Here is a 19,548-nt window from a genome sequence, read left to right on the forward strand (position 1 = left end):
TCAGTGACAGCAGGTAGCCCAGCAAACTCCCCAGAACCAAAGCAGAGAGAAGCCGTTGAGCCCCGCAGACACCCAGCAACCACCCCCACAGACTGACAGACTGAAGCCCAAGAGCAACCAGCCAATGCGCTGTAGTAAAGTACTTATGACACATTTATTTTTTTAATGAGCATTGCACTGCATATGTAATGGGTGCTTGTCTATATGTAGTGCTGGCTGAGAATGGTAAACTAACACTTAACTCCGCACATATGTAGCAACTCTGCTGTTGGAGGGTCAGAAGTTGTTTCCAAACTCCTATAGAACTAGAGAGTTCACCAAGACGACTGAAAAAACGTCATGTGATGCCATGCAATTATTAAGAACTAAATGAACATGTTAATTATAAAATAATAAACAATTTGCGTCATCTCACCCACCCTTTTTTAGTTTATAACAAAACTGCTCTACAGCAAAACTACTCTTGTCCCCCTAATAAACACATGGTACACTTTGGCAGCGTGCTTGCATCTCCACCCCCACTTGCACGTGCACACTATCCCTCGCTCCTAACCCACAGTGTATTGATGGACGCATCAGATATTTTCCGCTCGTCTTAGTGTCACAATTTCAATCTTGGATGTAACATTTGTCTTTCCAGCAGATCTACCAAAAACGTTGTGAATCTTAAAATCATAACCTACTCAAATTAGCAACTTGGCACTTTTGTCCCTTTTTAGTGACAGACAGACAGACAGACAGACAGACAGACAGACAGACAGACAGACAGACAGACAGACAGACAGACAGACAGACAGACAGACAGACAGACAGACTAAACATGAAATGTAATAAACAAATAAAATTTAAAAAGAACAAAAGGGGTTTGTACAAATATACACCTTTACTATCAAAAGATGCATAACCTCTTATTGTAATAGTAATATCTGTCTAACACAAAAGGCCTTCAGCTCTTATATTTGTTCAGTTAAAATAAAATAGTTAAAAAAAACTGCAACTATCTCAACTGTGAATTGGAAGGTAGGGTAGGTTATCCTGGGTTGCATGGGGAAAATTCACATTGATTTGCAGGATGGCCTCAATCCACACACAATTCTGTAGCAGTAATCCCTTTCAGCATGCAGAGTGTAGCTGTGCGGTTGCTTTTACTGAACTGCAAATCAGCAGGCTTGCCCTATAAGTGGCACCATGTCACTTTCAGTTTACTCACATGTTTAAATTTGATAGATGGAGTTTAACAACAGATCAAATATTTCTCAGTTTGGTCCATATTGACATGATAGCATCACGCAAAAAGCTTTTATCTATTGGGGTTGCATTTGCATGATACAACACACATCAAGAGCTAATGATCCATTAAAATTACCTAAGAGGACTGTAACCAATGAACTTTCTCACAGCAAAGACTCCCACTGCTTAGGTTTCACACATATTAACTCTAAGCAACCAGTTTGTCACCTTACATGGTGGTACTTGCCAGAGCTGCTAATTAAAAACAAGGATTGTGTGACATTAGCAGCAGATTATTAGCTCTCATCTAATAAATTCAAACTCATGAAGGTAGTAGTGTGGGGGAGCAGCTGAAAACAGTGTGGGGGTAAACAATGAGGTCAGACCACTTTGCATATTCATCAAACTGTAAGCTCACTTTGTACAGATGACATTTATTTAAAAAAAAAGGGAGAGAAAAAACAAGTTGGTCCCTCAAATTAACATTTTGTGACCACAATTTAGTATTTTGGGTGCACAATGTAGTAATTTGTGTGCACAAATTAGCATTTTATTATCCTTTTAAGTGTACAAATGAGATGGATCAAGTGCATAGAACAACTTTATAATAATTAACTTTAACATCAGCGATGTCCTTAAAACAGCTTTTTAAAAAAAAAAAACACATCTTTGGTTTAAATTACACATTTTTCAAAGAAAATGTCAACAAGGGAAAAATAAATTTAAATTGTTCATTATTCTCACCATGACAACAATTTATCCCTTTTTTGTTCTCTCTCAATAAAATGGATTAATATTTGAGTTTTTCCTCTCTCTCTCCATGTACCTTGCTTGCTTTATTTTAGATCCTATGTCAGTAGCCAAAAAAAGCAGTCGTGGACATTTCTCCCATAGGTAGAACGTTTTGAGTGCAAATATTAAAATCCTGTTTGGCTCCATAGAGATAAGATGTATTATCGCAGAACTTCATGTCAACAAGAATCCAAAGGAAAAGTGAGCTGGAGTGGAGTTGTCAATGCAGGTTTTCATCAAACTGTGCACACTGTACCTCTAATCAGTGCCGCCTGATTTTGTTTCCAGAGCATCCACTGCCCAGAAAGATGGAAAACAATTATGCCGGTGAACATTTTAGTGTTTTAAGCAGTTCAATTTCTAAAAACGTAACAATCTAGGAAAATGTCAAACACGTGAAACACAAAAAATGAACAGATTTTCTTTAAATATATGCTAATACCTTCAAAATGTGTGTGCCTTTGGAGTAAATATTACATCCACCAAAGAATTTCTTTAGAAAGAAAGTGAGATAAATTGTACTAAATCAATAGTCACTGCCCCATGCTGATTCTTGATATGTGATTATCATGTATAGTTAATATTGTGAATCCTTTAACAAATTTTGACTCAAATTTCTATGTAGTTCCATTGCTGCCTTCAATTGCCCAGAGGTCAGATGCTTTAGAAATATAAAAATGCTGGTATTTCTCATCAGTCACAGCTTAATTTCACAGTTCACCAACTCCTCTTCAAGTTTTCTTACATTTCTCACAGCTTCTCACCTAATGAAACTAAGTTTTGAACACTTTGAGGTGGGATTCAGACACCCACAACTGTTGTTTGTCTGCCTTCTGTGCAAAGCAAAATGTAATTAATCAAGGGTCAAGTGTCAGAAATAGTTTTAGAGACGGTTACTCATCCAAGGCTGCCAAACTAACAATTTTTCAGATTTGCTAAAGTTTTGACATGTGTCTGCATAAGTAATACCTTTGTCACAACTGCCCTTACTTTTGGATATGAGCCATCTGTGGCCGGTAAACGGGCAAACCTGTACGAGCAAGTGCCCTGTGCAAAATTTGAAAGTCATAGACCATTCAGTAAAAATGTATAGCAAAAATGTACATGCACGTTTTTTCTACCGGCATGCAGCAGGCCATAGTGAAAACTTAAACAGCACATAAGGGTAAGATAGGTGAGACGCAGGCATGTTGTCCGCTGCGTTTTCATATTTTTCATCCCCCTGAAACCTGTCCACTGTGCAAGGCACCTGTTAGGGCTGTTCAAGTGAGTGCATGCTCCATGTTCTACAGCTTGAAGCTACATACACATTTGATGCTAAATGTGTGTTCTTGCACATTGGACCAGCAGATGAGGGGCTTCTACTTATTATTTTATTGTTTATTAGTGCATGTCTGCCACAAAGTTGGAAGAGGCTTGATGTGAAATGTCAAAGTGGCGTAAATTTCACCAATTGAACAAAATTGTTTCGGTTCATTACAAGCATCCTCGCAATTGCAGATATGGATTAGCATCACGTGTAAGATCAGAACGAAAACAGAAAAATAATTTCTTCTGTACAGCCTAGCCCCAATTGGTCAGTTTCCACTTGGTTGGGGATCTTTGAAAATTTAGAACAGAGGATCAAACTTGATTCTACTTTGTTGCTGTATCTCAACCAAAGGCAAAATGAGATGGTACAAAGTTAGAAAAAGAAGGCAAACTTTGACTGTTACACAGCCTACAGGGAGAAAATTGTTCCAAAGGGTGTACAGAGGCACAGTGAAACCAATGCATTAGACCTGCACAATATACCGCAAATTTATCGTTATTGCAATATCCAGCTCTGCAATATCTGTATCGCAAAAGACGGCAAAAATCGCAATAAATCATAAACCTTAAATGTGTTAAAACAATCATATGCAAGCTTGAGGCATTTAACGAGTCAAATAAATCCCTTTATGCATTTGACCAATCGGATGGGCGGCTTTACGTTGTTGACCGATCAGATGGAGGCCTGTTAGTTTAGATGTTTATCACCTATGTCGACGAGGGTCATTTGGAGTTTAATTTTTAACATGTTGCAATGAAATGGGAATGATGTTTTTGGTTATTTTGCTATTTGTTTATATACCGCAAATTATATTGTTATCCCAATATTAATCACTAATATCGCATATCGCAAGTTTTCCTCATATCGTGCAACCCTACAATGCATGTTTAAAGTTACTGCGTTAGGGGATTAATTGTTCTAAAAACTTTGCAATTTTCACATCTTTGGGTTTTCTGCAAGCCCTTGTAGTCCTTGTTATGTAGTATTTGATAATCTCCTATAAAAATGTCCACTTGAGATAGTTGTTTTGTTGTGCAATAAAGCATAAATATCAGTCTGTGTTGCATTAACTTTCCCTAACCTGCTCTTTAATCATAAATACTGGCAAATGTATGGCTTTTATTAAAAGACTAAAAATATAAAAAGAAGCTAGTGGATTTTTAATAATGGCATGACTGGCCACAAGTCTTTAAATGCTGGAAAATATTTCTTATTTGCAAATATGCAGTCATTAGCCACAAATACTGCTCCATGCTTCATCAGAAAAAATGAATCTGCATGCTTTAATAAAGTCTGAATAAAGTCGGACTAGCTGGGGATGCATTAACAGATGACAGCATGAAAGTAACAAACTGTCTATGTTGGTCTTGGATTTTATGTGGCGGCTGAAAATGAAAGAATTCCTGAAAAGGAATGGGTGCATTGGGAACTTTATTTGTATCCATTTATGGGGAACAATGAATAGTTAATTTATTTTCACTGGTTAGGTTATAAATGAAGAAAAAAAAAGGTTAAAGATCAGCAAACTACTGGCAGAAATTCCTGGAAACAAGGCTAAGAAAGACAAAGCTACATGGGTGGCTAAAAAGGGATTTGTAGCTGCAGCTCTTGTCCAGATAAGGGAGGATACCAATAAAAAAGATTGTTATTTATAAAACAGAAAAAGGCTCTGAACACTGGAAGGTTCTACAGCTTCTAAAGATAAAAATTAAAATAAAAACACCAAATGAGAACAGAAAAAAGTGGCAGTCCTTGAAGAAATGTCTGCTTTTGCATTTAACTTTGTCAATCAGATTCAGCTTAAATTTTCTGCAGACTGATGCAGACCAATTTTTCAAGTCCCAAACAATGTTTTCTGCTCTTTTATATTATTCTCTGTTTCCATTTAATCAATGTCTCACTTAGTTTATTCATCATTGAGAACACTTCTGCTAAAGAGTTTTTATTCTTAAAAGAGCAAAATGACTGTTTTTCACCACGCCTTCTTTTGGCTTTCTTTTATTTTAGATACTTTACCAACTACAATTCTTGGAATTTTTTTCAAACCGTTTATGCCACAATTTCATCATGTCTGGGTTGAGAATAATTTCTCTAGAGAAGCCTCAAATGTGGTTTCTGTATTTTAGAATTGAAGGATTGTTAATATCTTGACATTTTCCTTGTTTAGCTTTGTCTTAAGGCTAATTTTAGAAATGTTACTTTTTAAAGCCCCAAACTGATCATCTTTTGATTTATTATAAAAGTGTTCCCAGGGGTGTTTTAATTGTGACTGCCATTTTTTGACAAAATAAAAAAAAGGCATTTTTTAGGATAGTTTCTGCAGAGCAGCAGGAGTTTGTTAGAAATTCCTCTCTAAGTTGTGAGCGGTACCATTGGCAAAAAGCAACTCTGCCCCCTATGTAAACAAAAAATTATCTGTTTCCATCCTCTCCTGCTACAGCTCGTAGCCTGTCCAGCGTATTATCTACGTCACAAATGCGATCTTTTTCAGTTCAAATTTAACTGCTGTTTTCGTTCTTTACTATGAAATTTCCTGCCAATTATGAGTAACTTTTGTTGTATTGAATCGTCATGGAAAAGATTTTTGGTAGACGTGCTAATTACTAATTCTGGAAGTGTTATACTAGTTTGTTAACCTCTAGTTAACATGCAGCCTAAGGCTACATTCCATACCGAACTGGGGTGGTAGAATCATTGATGTACTGCACTCCGTGACTTTACATTCTGCACTGTCTTTAGTCTGCCATCTGTAGTCAATAAAAATCCAGGAAAGTGCAAATGCTCTTCTGCTGTCGAGTTGTTTTTTTTTAATAACTTGATATTAATACCTGTCATTAATTTATGTCATTCCCATGTTGAACCTGAGATTTTGGACACAGTTTAGGATGGAGAATCCTTTTGTTTTATCTGGGGACGATGGGAAGATCAAACATTACAAAAGATGAAAGACTCCAAAGCGGCATTATCTGGTAATTGAACGTCACTTTGTGGAATACAGATGACCGAGCACATCATTATGGGGAAGCAAGATCTCCAATCATAGGTTTGGCAGAAAGAATCAAGAAAAAAATCATATAACTTTTACACTTCTTGGGGGGAAATCCGCTTAAAGGAGACTTTATCTGTGGATGCAAAATGAAAGATGTCTGTGAAAGCACTGGATTTACAGAACTCAGAAGCAGATGAACTGGTGCTGAATGTTTATCCTCTGTGGTCACAAATCAATAGGACAGAATCGAAGAGACACAGGATATTTGACATCCTGATTTTGTTTTTTTTCATTGAACTCTCTCAGGCTAATTACTTTGGTGCGCATATAATCAAAATATGGAATTACACAAATTCGTAGAAACTAGAATTTTCAGCAAATATCATAGAAATATAGATGCACCATGGAGCGCAATACTTAGTATCCCTTGTGCTATCCTATGACCCCACCCTTACATTGACGTGTTACGTCTACCATGACAAAGGTGGATAAAGGTGAAGAGGATTACATGTACTCTATGGACACCAGTGAGGATCACAAATCATTGAAGAAAAAAGGTTCAGAGCACTGTCTAGTGGGTCTAGATGACCCAACTCCCAATGTTAAAGTGCCTAGGATAGCACAAGGGTTACAGAAGTAGAAAACTTTTGAGGTGATAATGTTGCTGTAAATGCATTCAACATTTGTTTTATTAGTAGAATAACCTGAATACATGTTATTTGTTATCAGTACTCCTGAGTATAATTGTGAGGATTTCTAAAAATTAATTTAATATTATTTGCATATTTGATCTTTTAAGACATTCTGTTTTCACCAGTCCGTCTCACCTGGTATGATTGGCAAACAATGCTCAGTTAGAGATTATTCTGTTCATTTTTAGCTTCCTATCTTGAAATAATTTTTCATTTTGGTTTTGTCATAATAATTTTGTTTGATTGTGATTTATTTTTTAAAAGTCTTTAGCTCCACCACCCACAGACCTGATAAATCTCAGAAATGTAAATTTCTATTTGCATCATAAAGCTGATAAAAGTAAACAAACAAAACTGTTTTGTTTATGGTTTTACATGCATATATGTTCATGGACTAAATATAAAATTCACACTTTATGTCTTGAAGAGTAATTAGAAAAACAAAATTTCCCTGCAAGCTGCAGAAATATGTAAACTAAGTATGTAAAAGTATTTGTACTTCTTTCCCCCCCGAATTAGACTTTACTGGAATCTTCCATCAGTTTTTCATTTCTTATTTCTTCACTCTCCTTTGTCTGCTCTTGTGCTTTGAAGATGACAGAACCGCAAAGAGTCAGCAGCGGTTTGTGTGGTCGAATCTGCCGGAGATCCTGGGACGCCCTTGTCATCCTTTTAGGATCCTCAAAGTTAAGAGAGAATTCAGTAAAAGGGGCGTTCGTTCCCTGATTTTTAAACACAACAAGAATTAGAAAAGGAAAAAATGTTCTGAAATTCAGCTTCATCTTGTGGGAAACTAATTCAAATATGCTTACCTTGTACAAGGCAAAAAAAATAAAAGCTGGGATGCAGATCAGTGGTGCAGCCATTAGTAAACCAGCCAATAGAGAGTACCCAAATCCAAGTGAGTAGCCCTCTATCTTGAAAGGGCTTGCTTGTACCAAACCACACAGAACTGTCAGCTGTGGAGTGATGAAAAAAAAATGCACGCAATTAAGCTGGAGTTTTAAAGCCAATGCAAAGTTCCTCATTTTTGTATTAAATTGATGAGGATTCTTTTTTTCATTAAGCATCTTTTTTGTGCTCTCAAATTAATTTCAGATTTCTGCAAATATAAATCAAAGCCACGGGAAGAGTCGAACATGCCTACTTCGATGCCTTTTACATTGCCAGGTAGATGTCTAGTTTTCTTCAAATGTCAAACAGTGCCTTTATTTTATTTATTTATTTATTTATTTATTTATTTATTTATTTATTTATTTATTTATTTATTTATTTATTTATTTATTTATTTATATATTGTCCTGTCCAACAGCTGGGCAAACAGATGAGAGCTGAAGGCACTTGAGTTGGATGTATTTTACTTTAACAACAGGTGTTATGAATCTTCTGACAAACCAGAGGTATGTCTGAATAAACTCCTTCTGTAATCGAGGCCAAACTATTCATTTTAATCATATTTGAAAATCTTTTACACATAGCGGTAAATGTTTGAAATCAATTAGACAGTAACTTTTTGGAAAGGATCTGTAGAAAGCAGATGTTTTCAGCAATTCTTCCATTGAATTCACGGGCAAAGGTACGAATTTGAGTTCCTCCTTTTCTTTCTCATTGTTACGCATATAAGTACAATAAAGACAGAATCCTGTTTTATAATGCACATAGTTTTTCTATCTCTTAGAAATAAAGCTTTTTGTGTAAATGTGCTAACAGGCGGTCTATGGACTCTCCTTCTTTAACCCTTGTGCTATCTTAGATGACCCCACCCTTACATTGACGTGTTCTCCCTACCATGACAAAGGTGGATAAAGGTGGAAAGATTTCATGTAATCTATGGACACCAGTGAAGATCACAAATCATTGAAGAAAAAAGGTTCAGCGCACTGTCTAGTGGGTCTCTAGATGACCCTACTCCCAATCTTAAAGTGCCTAGGATAGCACAAGGGTTACAGGTTATAAATCTGTAACTCTGTAATTTAAATGTTTAACTTCTTGGACCATTTGGTGGTAAGTCTAAAAATGCCCTTGACTGAATAACCCTTCGACTTTAAAGTACATTTTACTCTAATGCCATGTTCAGTGTTAGAACTATTTCACATTGATGCTTTAGGAGGGCCTTCCTGTGCCCAAAATCTTTACTGAGACATTTATTGGTTAGAAAGACTCAGCAAAGAGGAAAAATAAAGAACAGATGTGGTCTAGGAATACAGACAGCAGAAAGGAAGAAATGAGAAAAATGTCATTGACTTAATAGAAAAGCCATTGGAAAGAAGGAAAATAGTAAAGACACAGAAAAATAAATATGACTCAACAAAAAGAAGACTCACCAAACAGATTGAAGGAGTGACAAACAGCCAGAGGTATTTCAGCATGGGAAATGGACGATATCCAATCATATCCTCAATGTTATCCAAGAAGCGGTCTGCACCTGCAAAGAGAATGTGACGTGTGTTGTACAAGCATTCAAAAAGTTTTTGTGTTGCCAAGGAAAGAAAAGCAAAAAAAATGATGCCTATGTGTACAAGAACATTGAGATGTTTGTCTTACATTCTTCAATTTTTGTTTGGACAGAATGGAATTGACTATTAAAAATATTCTCAAAAGGTCAATCCAAAAAATAAGGTATTTAGGGGCATTTAAAGAATATTTTTTATTTCATGTTCTCATTATTTTTAATAATTTACAACGCTAGCAATAAAACTATATTACTTTATACATTTTTATTAATTATTTGTAATATTTTATTGTCTCAGCGTAATTTTTTGCAGTTCTTTTTTTTTACATATATCTCCAGTTTTATTGTGGCTAATGTTTTGATAAAACTAGTTAAACTCTGTATAATATTGTTGGAACAGCACGGGTTGCAGAAAAGTGACAAAACTTTGGATTGCAGTGGAACGAGAACAATAATAAAACAGTAAAGTATTGAGAAAAATGCAGCCATAAAAAAAGCATTTTTGTTCAAATAGCTGGTGTTAAATTGAAGATGAGATGAGGGCGCTCCTTACATTCAGCTGCAGGGAAAAGAGACATTACAAAAACAGAAGCAAACATTAATGCTAATGGAACACTCCATCATAATATCTGTAAAAGAGATGTTGTAGCTCAATAAACTGAATAGTGATGAAGCCTAAACTATTCCACATCTTCACTGGGAAGCAAATTAGGTGGACCCATTTAAATTTGGCTGAGGGGAACATTTTAGCACATACTTTTAAAAAGCACTGAGAACAAACAACGGGAACCTCCTGGGAAACTTATCAATATTCAAAGAGAAGGTTGGAAAACAAAAAGGTCGTTTCTCATGTGTGCACATAAGAATAATAAATATCAAAGTCTTGTAGAAAACTTTTAGAAATGCCTTTGATTTTAAATGCAAACTTTCTATGTGAGAAAAGCAACTTCAAAATTATTAAAATAACAAAGACTTTCATCTTCCAGTTATGCTTTTTTTTTTTTTTTTTTTTTTTTTTTTAGAATGATGAGGTCAGACACCAAAAAAGAAAAAAAAAATCAAATAGTATTCTGAACCACACCTATCCCTGTTCAGGGTCACAGGGTTACTGGAACCTACTCGGCTACTGAAGAAGGAATTCAGGGACAGGCCAGAGTTCTGCAAGTTTTTAGCCCATTTTCGAGTTCTATGTACAAAACACATGGCAATTGAAATCAGGGACTCTGATTTGGTATAGCTGTATGGGTAGCGTCTTTTTCAAAACATGGAAGTACCAACCGTTTAAAAATTGATGATAATGATGGACAAATTACTGATTGTGGTGTGTGCTCAGCCAGAATTAAGTCTTTCATATATCGGAACAGAGATGTGAAAGAGTCTGGAGGATGGTTCGCGACATTTGTACCACTTCGACATTTCACATTAAGCCTCATTTAACTGTGAGTACATGGGCTAATATCGGGTAGAGCCAGTCCACTGTGAATGTCATATGCTAATCACACATTCAAAAGCCCATGTTCAGCAATTTTTTGAACACGCCACACACGCTCAGTGTGTACGTGGCTTAAGGGGCGGCAAATGTAGCAAAATCCTACGCAGACTGTCATCAATTTCTGATCAAATACCCATAATGTCAACGCTCCATTCACAACATTATAGATATGAAACTCAAAAACATGAAGGCTCTCCTTTAATTTAGCTAAAACTGTGAGAAACTTGCCGTAAATCCAGGCAACAACGATGGTCTCGGCACAAGCAATGACCAAGAGGCTGGTTCCACTGGGGCCAAAATAATCAACAACTGTGAAGAGATAAACTCCCCCCTGAAGGAAGAACAGAATGAACACATTTGGAAAAAGAAAAAAGAAAAACAGTCAGCTTTTTACTCTTCTGTCCACCATAAAAGATAAAAATGAAAACATTAACATGAAATTGACTTTCCTTGAAAATAGAACATATCAGCCCCAAAAGTTATCAAACTTACTTGAGTAACAAATGGAAGCCCGAACAAGAAGCAAATAACAGCAATGACGAGAACCAGGATCTCCCTGGCACCTGGTTTCCTCAGGCGGCTTGGGAACAGGTCGGTGATGGCCGTGGCCAGGCTCTCCACACACACAAACTGCACAGGCACATGTTGGTATTTACATATTCCTCCAAACACCATCATTGTGGACCATAATGTTGGACATACCTGACTGTCGAGACCCAGGAAGAGGACCATGAGGAAGAAGAGCACAGCCCAGAAAGATGAACCAGGAATCAACGACAGAGCCCTTGGATAGGCGACGAAAGCAAGGCCTGGACCTGTGGGGAAACTTACATTTACAGTTTTGTCTAGTTTGACTCATTTACCACAGAAAATCAACGTGAAGGTTGTCCCTCACCACGCACTATTTAGTACAGTACATAAGGTTTTTGCTATTTTTTTGGAGTGTCTGAATCTACAATTCCAAAATCCAGTGCCCTGAAAATTTCCCAGAAGTCTCTGGAAAACACTAGTGTGCATCAATGCTCCCTAGTTTGGTGAATATAGACCACAATGTGTTGTGCTTAAACAATTTATCCTTTTAAAAAAAAAATATTTCAATTAATTTATTATAAACATTCAAGTTTTCATTTTTAAAACACAGTGGATTTATAAAAAGTATTTGTAAAATATTCGTATTTATGAAGTCAGTTAAATCTCTAATCCTTCACACAGTAGACCTAATGCAAACAATGCCATCTTGTGGACATGTTGCTCACAACCGTCTGATTCAGGGCGCCACAGCAAACCAACTAAATACATCAACCATTGTGTGGAAGAATCAACATACCAGCTGCCATTATCTCCCCGATGGGAATGTCCAAGTCTTGCGCCATGAATCCCAGCACTGAGAAAACAGCAAAGCCAGCAAAGATGCTGGTGGCACTGTTCAGACAACACAGTGCAAAGCAATCCCTGCAAGAGACACAAAGACACGCTTAAAGCCCACAGGGGTGCGATGGATCGTGTGTGAGGATGCTGACCTGTAACAGTTATTGTTGTATTTGTTGTAGCTTCCCAGAGCTGTCAGGACTCCCTGACAAACGGCATAAGAGAAAAACACCTGAGTACCTGCATCATTCCACACCTGTGAAGAGATTCAATGAATGTGTTTACGCATCTTTTTGCATTTGCTGTGTCATATTTCACAAGTGTTTACACAAGGATTCCGTTTTTGTATGTTGCAACCAAGTGTTTATTCAGTCCCAGTCCGCACAACATCTGTTTACCATTAAAGGAACCACATCGCCTTCTCACCCACAAAAACACAGACATGAGAGATGTTTCTAAAGCAGTATAGAGGCCCTTTCTTTGGCTCCATGGTGGGCCTTTTTCTCCGCCCCAGGTCGAAACTGAAGTCTCATTCTGTAGAAGATCTTCACATCTTTTTTGACAAGAAGAAAACGGTTGTGAACCTAACAAACAGGCCTTCATTTCAGAAGATCTCACAGCTGTCTCATACAAGTTACAGATTCGCAAATGCGAGCTGACACACAAACACAGGAAGCACATTCTAACAATAAACAGACCCCAGATGCAGGCCAGAGCTCAATCAGGAATTTTTCTCTGCTACATTACTGTAGGAATCACACAGATCACATCTGGCGCTGCTAACTGTATTTTGTCACACTTAACTGATCTCAGCTGCTTTTTTACTCTTTGCCTTTTCATGTTTTACCATAAGAGCCAAATTAAATCTGCAGCTGCATCAAGTCTAGCATTCAAACATGCCAAAAGAACCCTTTTTAGATTTTTTTTAAGTCGGTATCTGTCAATGCATATAAAGTATCAAAGAGCAGAAGAACTCTCTCTCTATCTATATCTATATATATATATATATATATATATATATATATATATATAAATATATCCAAAAGCGTAAGCCCAGATCATGATATGACTCCCACATTTGGAGCATGATGATTAGATGATTTCATTTATAATTTCCCACTTTTTTTTCTTGTTTTCTCACAACGCAAATTTCTTTGATTCCAGATTTCCAGATGGGACACAGTGACAGACCTTTTTCTTTCGTTAGTACTACTATATAGAAAGTCATGTACTTCTTGTTTTTGACATGTTCTTGTGGCATTCCTTCTCATAATGGAGGACAATTGTAGGACAATTTGTATTTTTGAGTAATTCTTTCTTAAATCGATGTGAATCAGGACCAAATAAATGCTGTTGGAAAAAGCTTTTAGCAATGACATAAGTGCAACTATCGGCAGGCCAAAAGCTCCCTGCTCCGCTCCATTCTTATGCATCCACTTGTAGATGACTAGATCAATGTCTTCGTTTTCTTCATCTGAGCTGACATCTGGCTCAAAACTGCACAGCTGCATAGCCCTGATATTGCTCACAATTCTTTGTTGCACCAGTAATGTTAGATTGGGGTTTTGAGGAAATGGGGGCAGGCTTAGTCCACGGTCCCGCACACAACTCGGAGGCGAATTTCTAACAAGCTCCTACCACTCTCCAGAAACTAAAAGTTCGATTTTTATTTTGGCTAAAAATGCCACAAACATGAATAAAAAACTAAATGTATTGCTTTAAAGCTCAAAAGATGATCGGAGTGGGACTTTGAAAAGCTGCTTCCTTTAAAACAAATTTTTGGTAAAATTTTTGGTTTTTTATACCTGTAGGACATGGGAGGGAATCTAGTAAATATATGAAACTAATAAAGCAAGATTCACCCCTGGAAGTGCCCTTGTGTAAAGAGGAAGGGGCTGTCTTCCTTCTAGAGGAATGTCGTGATATTTAAGCCCATGCTGATAAAATCTGACCCCTTGAGCTAAGTTTCATGCTGTGGAGGAAGAGAGGAACTGAGATGATGAGAAGTAAACATAGGGAAAACCCATAAATTCTCACACAGAATGAAAGGAGAAAAAGGAGAAAAAGCAAACTTTTTGGCTCAACTGTATCTTCCACTTTCTGAACACCAAGCTTCTGCCAAAGTTAATCACAATTTTCTCAACAGTTTGATTGCATCATTTGTGTATGAGGGCCAAATCTTACTTGAGGATCTGCGAGCTTGCTCAAGTCAATATATAGGTAATACATCAGGCCCTCTCTGGCACCTGGGAGCGTCACTCCGCGGAGGAAGAGGATGAGCAGCATCAGGTAAGGGAATGTTGCTGTGAAGTACACTACCTGCAAAAAATAAGGCCATCCGAGCAAACAGGCAAATTGTAATGCATCAATGTTCTTGTGTTACACAAACACACTTTTCTAACTGTCTTTGAACCTGCAAGTCTTTTTTCAAATATAAATGTATTGCAAAAGTAATAAAGATTTCAATCGCATACATCCAATTTTTTGGGGGGGAAAAAGAAAAATACTCACTTTTCCAGTTGTTTTGATTCCTTTCCAGATGCAGAAGTAGCAAATCACCCATGCAAACAGGAGACACAGAGACAGGTCCCAGTTGAACGCACCCATGGACATATCTTCTGAAACTCTCAACACACGATTTCTGCATAGACACACGCAATCAAGCATCAACACAATGTACTTGTGCATGTGCAATTCCTCACAAAAACCCTAAATGTTACACCACACTTAAAATTTCCTTTAAAAACCTTTTGTTTTTTGAACATTTCCAAATGTTTCTGTATAAATCCAATAGCTGACACTGCTCTGTTTCCTCTGGATGATTCCATCTTGTGCAATAACAAAAAAAAAGACCTAAAGTAGTGCAGCTTTTTCTCATCGTAGCTGAAGGATTTTCTAAGACTCTATGGGCGTTACAGCAAATCAGGGGATGATCATGTGGAGAGCAGCAGTCAGATTTGCAAATTCAAGTAAATCAAGCATGACTTTTTGTTGTTGTTGTTGTTTTTTTAAAGGAAAACAAATTTTAATCAAATTATGAGACTAACTTAGATGAGGCAAATCGTTCTTCATGCCTGTGCATTAACTCTTAGTTAATTTGACATTTTACTATCTGGGAAGTAATAATGCTTCCCAGATAGTAAAAAAAAAACTGAATGGGGAGTTAGCTTTTCAGAACTTTTCTCGTGCTTCAAGAAGATAAATGTGGAAGTCAGCTGAGACTGTAAAAGAGGGAGGATTGAACTGCCAGACTGGTGAATGATGCTATAAATTCCTTTTACTCAAGAAATGTAGCAACATGTATGCACGGTAGACATTTCCCTTTCATGTAACAAAGAGAAATTTACTTTAGTGATTTTGATAGTAGAAATTACATCTCAATAGATTTTCCCCCGCTGACAAATTAGTCGCCACAGATAAGTAATTTCATTTGCCGCTGACTGATGTTTCTGCTTTCCAGATACATTTGCACTTTATCTTTCCAGCTAATTCAAATGTATTAAAAAGCTGCCACTCAAACTGAAGCTGTCTGACATTAAGGGCAGTGCTAGAGCCAGACCTAAAAGGATATAATGTGTTCTTTCTGGGGCTAGTTCAGCTGGCTTTGCTCAAGAGCTGAGAGATCTGAACCATGGCCTTTTAAAGCACACATTGGTCCTGACAGGTCATCAGACTCCAAACCAACCTGCTGAAATTCATGAGAAAGATTGCACCGATGGTCTGTACTATTATATGCTGATTTGATGGGCTTGAAGCCCTATTGAACTGAAAATTGTTCAAGTGCTCTCTCTGTATGAAGGATCAGTCAAACAAAGACGGGGTCAAAGTGCATGTCTCTCACCTGAAGAACTCCTCCTCTGGGGATTTGATGATTATTGGATCACTATTAAAATGATGAAAACAGTGTTAAAAAAGTGAACAATTCTTATCCTGTAATGTATGAAGCAATTGTGTTTGAAATCGCACAACACTTCAGAAAATCACCCTTTTCTTTTTGGAGTTACACAAGTACATTTTTTAAGGCCCAATCTGGTGAAATCATGTTTTTAATATGTTCTCATGATGGAGAATAAAGAAAATTGGGCTCAGAATGGCATTTCTGATTACCGGTATTTCTTTACTCAAGTTGTTTTAAATCATGTGCAGACGAATAAATTGCAGTTGGAAAAAGTTTGTAGCTGTGATGTAGAAGCTATGACAAGCTCCCTGCTCCCCTCCATTCTGATGCGTCCACTTGCAGATAAAAAGATCTGTGTTGTTTTGCTAATAAGAGCTGCATCCAGCTCAAAACTGTACAGCTACATAGCTCTGATATTGCTCGCCATTTTTGTTGCACTTTTAAACTTAGGTTGCAGGTGTAAGCAGCTGTGCACTAGATCAAGAGAGTGAAAATAGATGGATGATGGGAAGTGGAGCAAACTTACTCTGGACCAATGGTCCTGCCTATACAACTCAAAGGATAATTTCTAGTGTACTTGAATACTGTGTCCTAGAAGACAACAGGTTTTGTGATTGGGGCTAATCATTAAAGACCACAGGGAACGCTTTAAAAATATATCCATAAATGATCGGATGGGATTTTAAAAATTTGCAGTGACATAGGAGCTTGATCTTGATGAGGAATTCCCCTGTTATAGCTGTTGCCCAGTTCTGTTTAATCCCCCAAAAAGGTTGTTGGGCTGATCAAGTCTTATAGTGAAAGGAAAATTAGAAATAAAACAGGGATTGTCTTTATCCAGGTAGAATTTGAATCAGCTTGCCAAGGTATAATGGAATCATTTCTCGTTTCTTTTATCTAAAACACTTTTATTTAGTATCTGCTTGATAAACACAGTTAAACAGCTGCAGCTTAATTTGATATTGAACAACTCAAAGCTGCAACCTACCTGTAGTTAAACATATCAAGGTAATCAGCTGAGGAAACGTTGTAGAGGAAGGACCAGTTTGCTTCTCTGTGATATAATTCGGGGTTGGATAAGAACCCGGATCGATTGTGGCATGCATCTGAAAGCGTTTAGGAAACAAAAGAGAGGTGAAAGTTGTCAGAGCATGTACATGTTTCTTTGAAGTTATTGCTAATATAAAGCAGATGTGTTTAAACAGGCGGCGTTGACGGTGAGGGGCTTACCAGAGTTCCACCAGTTACCACACGTAGACCAAGGCAGAGGGCTTTTGAAGGAGTTAATAAGATAGAAAATAGCCCAGGCCAAAATCACAATGTAATAAATGTTTAAATAGATCACAATCACTTGAGATGCAAACCCCACTCCTGCAAGAAAAGTGAATTTTCACATGGTTAGCTTTTTTTTTTTTTCCAACAATATTTCTGCACAGATTTGCTTTGGCTTGTAACATGCATTCTTGAACTCATCCTGTCTACTATCAATAAAACCCTTTATGTTTGCACCATACATCGCATTTAGGAAATGCAAAATTCTTTATAGATAATGAAGGGAAACAAGTCTGACACGGGCTGCACAAAGCGTCTATTGTGGAGGGTTAATGACTTTTATGGCTTGTTTTTACCCTCAAACATAGGACAAATCTTCCTCCAGGCAGTCACCCCACCCTCACTGGTGTACTGTCCCAATGCTGTCTCCAAGAAGAACACAGGGATGCCACAGAAGAAGAGGAACACAAAGTATGGGATCAGGAAAGCACCTAAAAAAATGAACACTCGTGAGGACTTGTCAGATATTTGTTTTTTTTTATCATTGAAATTGATATTAATGGGTGATCAGACACTGCGTTTAACAACAACCCCCTCTGCATTGGGGGGAAAAAATAACACAAAGAAATAGATGAATTTAGGAGCAGTGCCTTCTGGGAGAAGGTTTAACTATTCTGCTTACGCAATATTAGGCCCAGAAGATTTGAAAAGTCTATTGCCTGTTAACTTTTCTTCTGTTTTTCTTTTGCTCAGTCATCACATAACTATTAAAAACATGTGTGATCACGCAAACTCGCAGTAAAGAGTTTAAGTAAACAAAAAAATGTCCATAATGCAGCATCTCACCTCCTCCGTTTTTATAGCAGAGATAAGGAAAACGCCAAACATTCCCAAGACCAATAATTTCTCCAGCCACGGAGAGCAAAAACTCCATTTTGTTTGCCCATTTTCCTCTTGGAAGAGTCTGTTTATCCTGATCAGACTCCACTGCAGAAGTTGTTTCCTCTTTCATGATTCTCCTTAAAAAGTTGCACAAAAACAAGTAAAATAATATCTGTTGCAGTCTTAAACATGTCCATCCTTTCTGTTTGTATTATGAATGATTTTACTTCTAAATCTGCACTGAACTGCATCCTTATTACTTAAAAAACAATAAAATTAAAATAAATGTAAAAAACAACATTGCATAGCTTAAATGTAAAAAAGATTACAATTACAAAGGCGTTAACACCTTAAATTATTCATCACCTGTTAAAGTTAGATTAAAAAAAGAAAATCAATGGAAAAACCTAATTATAAGATGTGAATATTACTCACTTGTTGGCTTTGTGTGGGTCTTCACAGTAAAAGTCCTGTGACTGACTGACTGAGGAAAGTTTACTGAAAAGCCTTATTCTGAAAAGGGAGTGTCCTGCAGGACCATGTGCAGGCTGGAGCAATCCTTTGCAGAGGACAGTAAAGTAGGGAGTTTTTCTGCAAACCAGTGTTGAGAGTGTTAGAGAGTTTATTGTCTTTTGTACATGTTTAAGGTTTAGAAAAAAGTACATTTGAATTTTTCTTTGGCAGCTCTTGAGTCCGGATTGATTACAGAAGGCAACAAAACAGCAGAACTTGAACAAGGATCATAAAATAGAAATGAGAAAAAGGAATTTAATTAAGGAGAAATATATTTTATTGGATATTGTAGAGTCCCACCTTTGTCATTATTGCACATTGTATAATAGTCATGTTATATGCTGTGACATATTTTAGTTGTTCATTGTTCTAAATTGCACTTGGTGTCCCGGTTGTTTAACAACAGTTTTGCTATATACAGTTAAATAGCTTAAACAACTGAATAAATAAGTAAATTGTGTTGCAGGGGGGATTATGTGTGGTTCACTCTTTCCTCTCTCATGTCCTGTGCTAAGATTCTGACTGCCGCTGGGAAGAAGCTGTTGTGGAAGTGTGTCCTGTGTATGTGGATGCTTTTGGGCTGCTGTGTCTGAGGTTGTGGCCTGAGTCCCCACACTGGATCAGTGCGTAGGCATGGTGGTGTCTGTCCCTGAAGA

General features: G+C 37.2%; 1 protein-coding gene across 1 annotated transcript; it reads right to left on the reverse strand.

Moving 5' to 3' along the window:
• Window positions 1-7,100: 7,100 nt before the first annotated feature.
• LOC101175698 (sodium- and chloride-dependent betaine transporter) lies at window positions 7,101-19,008 on the reverse strand. The gene is made up of 16 exons (XM_011491145.3): window positions 18,815-19,008; window positions 18,344-18,516; window positions 17,854-17,988; window positions 17,456-17,596; window positions 17,214-17,331; window positions 16,169-16,210; window positions 14,839-14,968; window positions 14,512-14,646; window positions 12,480-12,583; window positions 12,287-12,411; window positions 11,662-11,774; window positions 11,452-11,589; window positions 11,188-11,290; window positions 9,340-9,440; window positions 7,828-7,974; window positions 7,101-7,695 (listed from the first exon to the last, which is right to left on the reverse strand). Exons 2-16 carry the CDS (start codon window positions 18,507-18,509, stop codon window positions 7,531-7,533), a joined length of 1,863 nt encoding a protein of 620 aa, XP_011489447.1. The 5' UTR covers window positions 18,510-18,516; window positions 18,815-19,008; the 3' UTR covers window positions 7,101-7,530.
• Window positions 19,009-19,548: the final 540 nt, after the last annotated feature.

The sequence above is a fragment of the Oryzias latipes genome, chromosome 23 (assembly GCF_002234675.1).
Source record: "Oryzias latipes chromosome 23, ASM223467v1".
Lineage (NCBI taxonomy): Eukaryota > Metazoa > Chordata > Actinopteri > Beloniformes > Adrianichthyidae > Oryzias > Oryzias latipes.